Here is a 6,654-nt window from a genome sequence, read left to right as displayed (position 1 = left end):
GAGGAGGAGGAGGAGGAGGAGGAGGAGGAGGAGAAAAGCGACGAGGACAAGCAGAAAAAATATGAAGGAAAAGGCGGCAAAGGAGAGCGCCACAAGGTAGAGTGCGACCAGGAAAAGGGTGGCAGAAACGAGTACGACGAGGAAGAGGGCAGCAAAGTAGAGTGCGACAAGGCAGAGTGCGATTTGATCGAACAGCCCGGCAGCTTGAGCACCGAGGACAATTCTTCAGAGAAAACGCCCGCCCTCAGCCAGGACAGCGATGCCCATTTTTTCTCTCCGGTCGAGTCGAGCGCCTCGAGATCGAGAAGTTCGAGCAACTCGAGCACCTCGAACGATATTCCGAGACAACCGGTTTCATCCTCAAGCACTTCTCCCGTTCAGAGTGAGTAATCTGTCTTGAGAGTCCATGCTTGCTGCTATTTCGTTGAAATAACTGAGACATCGAAGCGATCATTGTCTGACGATAAATATGCGTATTGCCGATGATTGTTGTTAACAGCGTAGTGTAATGAGACGAATCAATTTGACATCATATATCAAATTAATTATTTTCGGAAGTGTTGCGGAATTGTCTGGCTATTTCGAGTATACAAGTACCGCCAGAGTTTCGAATAATTCGACTGCGCGTATACGCCCATTTTTCACGTTTTTATAGCTACAACTTTATTTTTCTGTATTTTTTCTTATTTATTTTCTTATTGACTTTCAAGATATATTCGGCATACAAAAGACGTAGTTTCATTGAGGATATTGAATCGAGGTGGAGTCTACGTGATTCTTCGTGCGTTGCTTTACGTTGGATTACTTAATCAATAATCTCGACACACGAGGCGATCAAAATGCAATTGGAGTTACCAGCCAGGAGGATAGCTGGGATCTCTGCGTTCAAAAGAATATTTTGTTGAAAGAAAAAAGAAACGATTCATTCATTCGTTTTACGACGTGTGCGCTTAGCCTATAAAGCTTGCAATTTTTTTGTGCGAAACTTGCACGGCTTGTATCTACGATACTAACATTTCTACTACTCATTTTGATGCATGTATAGTGTTATACGAAATATATCCATCACTAAAGTTAGCAGCAAATATAAAAAACGCGAAAATATAATTCTTTCGCATTTTATGTCTAGATTATCACAGTGCATATAAAGTGGAAAAAAATCACAAGTTTAGCATTAAGTTTATACGTTATATATATATATATTTTTTTTTGCGTGAAATACATTATTATTTGCGCTTGTAATTTAATAATTTGTTTGACGTCATACTGAAAATTGAAACAACATCGAATCTTTTTCGTTGGGTAATTTTTTCATGGTGCATCCTGCGGTCCGTAAATCTAACAAAAATCATTTTATTGTAAACTGCGAGAGCAATTTTATTTCTATGTTCACTAGACTCGCACCAAAGAAACACCTTAAAGACAAACGAATATGGTAACGGCGACGCGCATTTCATCACGAGACAAACAACACCAGGTATGTTATTGATTACGCAATTCGCACGAAAGAGATTGCATTATATCGACCGCATGGTACTTTGTACCGTTGATTTGATTCAGATCGAAAAATCGACGTGACGAAGAATCAGACAGGACGAGCATTCGAAGAGGCCAATAACGGCACAGTCATGAGCAAACGCGGTACAAACGCGAGCAAATATCATCATCATCACCACCGGGGTAAACGTACGAGTCACGGCAATCGCAAGAAAAAATAATTCGTCGTTTACGGAAACGGAATAAGTCGGCGGGTGAAAGGTAGAAGATTACAGAGAGAAATGAGAGGAAGAGAACGACGTTTGCAACATTTCCACGAAGCACGTCGAGAAAGAGTGAGAGAAAAAAGGAGAGAGAGAGAGAGAGAGAGGGACAGATTATTATTGACGATACAGTATCAGAGGGCCGTATCGAGTTTAATCGATGGTTACGCAATTACGGTTGGGGATTGAGATTTGGGATAAAGAGATATATTTGCCCGCCATCACGGTCGCTGTGATAGAGAGCGGAGCCGATACGGCGGCTATCGACATGTCCGCATCGAATTCGATTTTAAAGAGTCATCAAAGCCATCCAAGTTATTCCTCTATTATTACTTGGAGAGATAAAAGAGCGTTCGCGTAAAACCCGAGAAGGATATGCGATGAGAAAACTGTCGAAACTGTTGAAAACTATCGAAGATTGTTTCAGGTATCTTTTCAGAGTTTTAGACTTTTACGTTATCCAAGAAGTGTCATTTGAGCCGCGCCACAACGGCCGATACAAAGTACGCTGTCGCTATCGAGCTCTCGCTCGAGCAATCTCACTTTTCTTTTTTTGATAATAACGTAATTATAGTTTGCGTGACACGATAGAGGAAGAAAGAAAGAAAGAAAGGATGAGAAACGACAAGACAAGATCGCAAATTCAATCGTATATCGGCGAGAGACGCGCGTTCACTCGTATTATATGTGACTAGCGCGATTAGTTTAACAATTCGTCGATTACAGAAAATAACAGCAAATCAGACTTTAGCTAAGTCAGTTTCGATTTTACGGATATGACAATTGCATCTAAATCGCTTCGATGTGACTAAAGTACACGATCAAAGTACATGAGCACTATCGTATTTAGACTAAACACCGTCCATTGCAAGCGTAACAATTACGCAATTCCTCTGTAATCTTGACCTTGAATGCTGTTTATTTTTCGATAGAGTAAAGCGACTGCGTGCGAAAATTGCGATTAAAGTCCGCGTATGTTATTTTGAAAACGTTCATTGCCTCTCTCTCTCTCTTTCTCTCTCTCTCTCTACTTTTCTCCAGTTATGCAATAACTACTGTAATGATAATATATATATATATATATTTGTAATATAATTTATGCTACACCGCTTGCGCAATACGCGTCCTAGTCGGATAATACGAAGCGATCGACAGCGGTCGCAGTCCGGAAGCGGAACTATCACGTCATTGTCACGTTCACGTTCATATATTCATCGGTCATTCTGCATCATTCGTTTATTCGTCTCGATAGTCTCGATAGTCAAACTTGGAAAATCTGTTCGCGCGCTCGGATCGTCGACAGGAAACAACGACGTAATTTATAATCCCGATATCTTGTCTCGTTGCGAGTACGCGATATAATGTCACCGTTCTTGCGAGAGATCGATCAGTTGTTGCTTTATCGCTGTACTACTACTGAGATTTTGCGATAATAAATTATTTAATCCGATACGGTGTTATTTCGCAGCGACCCGTGCTAGCGTCAAAAATACAACCGAGAATCTTAACACCAGCCGCTCCTCTACACCCGCGACAGCCGTGGAACGATAAAGCGGCCTGAATCAATAGCTCGTGGACGTAATGATCGATAGCTCGTCTCCGATTCTTTATCTCGCGAAGCGCAAATTTCTGCGTCGCTATATCGATCTTTTTCGCGCGAGTTGACGATACAGCGCCCGCGAGATTGCACACCCCACCCACCTTTTCATAAAATTATTAGAGATACCGGGACGTCCATTTTTCTTTTCTCTTTTTTTCTTGTTTTTTTTCGCGACGCGCAACAACCGCCCTTATCGCGCAGCGCGCGATAACGCGAGATTAGACCCATATGTCATAGATATGTCCGGTCGGCGGATAAACGTGTCGCGGTATCCTGGAAATTTAACGAACACAAGTTGCGCGCCTGCACTTGAATCGTCGGCTCGATAGTTTCAATATCGTTAAGTCTTCGAGAAGAGAGTTTCGGCAGAAGGAGACGGGGGGTGCCACACGGACGCGCTTCCTCTTCGCGAACTCTGCCGGCTCTCTTGGGTCTATTCTCGTCGTTTCATCCGACGACGAAATTTCGACGATCGTAATTCCGACTGCATCCTAATTTCAATTGATTGCAATCGTCAACACCTCGGCTTATCCGAACCGTTGCATAAATAAATACAGATAGTGAGGGAAACTCTCCTTTATCAGTGCACTCGTAACGGGCTCTGTTCGCGGTAGCACTTGTCGGTTAAGCCTGGATACTTCATCTCGAGGGTCTCTTGTCATTAACAAATTGTAAGGTACAACCGACTGTCAAGTAGCAACAATTGGCCGATTATCTCTCACGGTCATTGCCTCCCGTTGGTAGAATTCGATTGGGAGTCGCGTTATCCGCACCACTTCTCGACTGTTCCATGATCCAGTATCGCCGACCGGTGTGAGAAATTTCGAACAAACACGAAATGATGTCGCGACGACAAAAATCCAGTTCCATTGATGCCACCCAATCGAACAAATCGTTTCAACTTTGGCGCGCGCGCGCGACAACTGACAAGAGCGCACAATTATCCTCGCGACAAAATAACACTGATAGCGATGATAAAAAAAGAAAAAATAAACAAAACGCGTGCGTTGAAATTACGCTATGTTAGCTTTGACTCGGTAAAGAAAATCGCCTGGTAGAAAATCCCCACGTAAATCACTATCGATATCTCGGGATCGTATTACACGTGGTAGAGATACGGCAATCTCTGTAATTTAATTTCTTTTTTCCCTCGGGCTTTCCTTCGCGAAGCATCCACAAGGGGATGGTGGAAATTTTGTCCAACGGTCGCGCGACAGCTTCTGCAACGCGACGCGTATCGTGAAGCGCATATTTCAAGACATGCACTTTGCACTCTGTGTGTCGCAATTGTTTCGGCACCGTGTAGAGAATGAAAGAAAAAAAAAGTGTTGTAAAATGAAAGCGCAATTATGCAAATGTGTTCCTCTGATCGAAATCGAGAAGACTCGATAATATTTCGGCTCTCCCGATACACACGTTACGATTTGCGGTAGTCAAACTAATCTATGTAGGCTGTTATCACACCGATAACGTTGCCGGAGCTCCTATCAGGTAGCCATATTTTTGATGCAATATATAGGTGATCGATATATTGCCACATAGTTCTCAGTGAGGCGGCCATCACAACCAGAGAGTACAACCGAGCGCGCTCTCTTCTTCAACAATCTACTACAAGTTGAGAATTCCAAGTAAGAGTGCCAAGTTAACAGATACTCGGAGTGAACTTCTTCTACGCGACAATTAGCGATGACTCCGTGGCGCGAATCGTCGGCAAACTCGGCGAGCGTTTATTCGCGCGAATCCGCGAATAAAGTCGTAAGCGACGAGAGGAATTAAGAGGAAGAGTTCTCTCGCGCGGTGTCGGCTCCTCGATGAATCGCTGACCGGATCGCCCACGGGCGTGTCTCTTTCGTTCATATCGGAAACAGATACCGAACTCGGTCGCTTGCCTGAGACATTCCCCGAGAAAAAGAGGAAGAGGCTGAGAAAAATGGCAGCCGGATACGACGACTGTTACGACGCTTCCTGGCATCTGATACCGCCGGACTACGTCAGCAACGAGGAAGATTACAGGTAAAATCTCAGCAAAACACGACGCGCTTTTTGTCACGGAAATAATCACGCGGCCAATTCTCGAAATTCGACGGAATCTCGCAGGGATTGGTGTAGAAGCAACGAGCATTTCGTTTATTTTCGCGCTCGCATGGGCGATTAACATATCTGATTATGCCGGAATAACACCGGGAACCGGAAGCGAGCGTTTAAGAGCAGTCACGCATATCGGGTTAGGCGAATCCTCCGACGTAGAGTGGTACGCCTTGTTACACACCGGGACACATACATGAGGAGCGAGAGTGCCACGTTGCGCCAACACCTGTTGGTTTCCATCATAAATTTCGGATTAATCGTATTCGCGATGCGATTCTACCACTTGCCCCTCCGTTCGTTGCACCTGCGGGATCGAATCGGTATCGTTGAACGTACGACCGTTTCATCTGTTTCATCTATTGCCGCTCGATTCTCTTTCGACGTTGTGCGCGAATTCTACCTTGCACGCGGAGAAGAAAATTTCGTTGCAATGATCGCACCAACACCGTATTTTGTTTCAAGGAAACGGAATTTCTGCTTCCTAGAAAATTTGGCTCATAAGAATCATAAAAGTTTCGTAACTCGTTGATTCATTTATTGAAAGCAAATTTGACGTTAATACAATCTTTTTTCTTCATGTATGATATACAATCGCACATTTGTACAACTATATACATTTTCAAAGAGCAAGGGGATAGCAAACAGACGAAGAGAGATAAGAGAGAACATATATTTTATGTTCTGACAGAAAAATTATACAGAACATTTTGAATGATACATGCACGAGATTCTAGATCGTCTCTTCAACACACAACTTGTCCAACAAAAGACCTCGTCATCGAGGACGACATCGTCAAATACATAGTTACACACAAATACTTGAAATCTCCTAAACGTCTCCCAAACGACATCCCGGTGGTTGGTCCTTAAACACGGCACGCCGGGTTTCGATTTGTCCTTGATATTCGATTCAAACAGTATCCATAGTTTGAAAATGAGACCCTCTTCTCGATATTCTCTTCAACAGGAAGCACTGAAAGAAGGGAGCTCTTCGGGGACTTGAGCTCCAATGCAACGCGTACTACGTTCACTCGGGTTGCTACTGTGGAACCTTTGTGTCGACTTTATGAATGAACGTAAAAATGTCTCGTTCACTCTATCCGAAGGGTTCTGCCGTCAAACTCCGTCGGTCTTTTTTTCACGTCCAAGTTACGTGGTATCATCAGAGAGAGAGAGAGAGAGAGAGAGAGAGAGAGAGAGAGAGAG

The 6,654-nt window shown here is 43.6% G+C and overlaps 2 protein-coding genes across 2 annotated transcripts in view; both read left to right on the top strand.

Moving 5' to 3' along the window:
* The window catches only part of LOC116846275, a 5,900-nt gene extending 2,690 nt beyond the window's left edge, over positions 1-3,210 (top strand). Inside the window, exons 8-10 of the mRNA XM_032819918.1 lie at positions 103-382; positions 1,397-1,477; positions 1,561-3,210. Of these exons, the coding sequence (XP_032675809.1) occupies positions 103-382; positions 1,397-1,477; positions 1,561-1,718 (519 nt within the window). The 3' untranslated portion in view covers positions 1,719-3,210. The remainder of the gene's footprint in view (positions 1-102; positions 383-1,396; positions 1,478-1,560) is intronic.
* A 151-nt stretch (positions 3,211-3,361) lies between these two features.
* Positions 3,362-6,654, top strand: part of LOC116846269 (homeobox protein Nkx-2.5-like) — a 17,844-nt gene continuing 14,551 nt past the window's right edge. The window contains exon 1 of the mRNA XM_032819898.1: positions 3,362-5,373. Within this exon, the coding sequence (XP_032675789.1) occupies positions 5,291-5,373 (83 nt within the window). The 5' untranslated portion in view covers positions 3,362-5,290. The remainder of the gene's footprint in view (positions 5,374-6,654) is intronic.

The sequence above is a fragment of the Odontomachus brunneus genome, unplaced genomic scaffold, assembly GCF_010583005.1.
Source record: "Odontomachus brunneus isolate Ranch 3 - 2012 unplaced genomic scaffold, Obru_v1 Obru_scaffold_063, whole genome shotgun sequence".
Taxonomy (NCBI): Eukaryota; Metazoa; Arthropoda; class Insecta; order Hymenoptera; family Formicidae; genus Odontomachus; species Odontomachus brunneus.
This window is presented reverse-complemented; position numbering and strand designations above follow the sequence as displayed.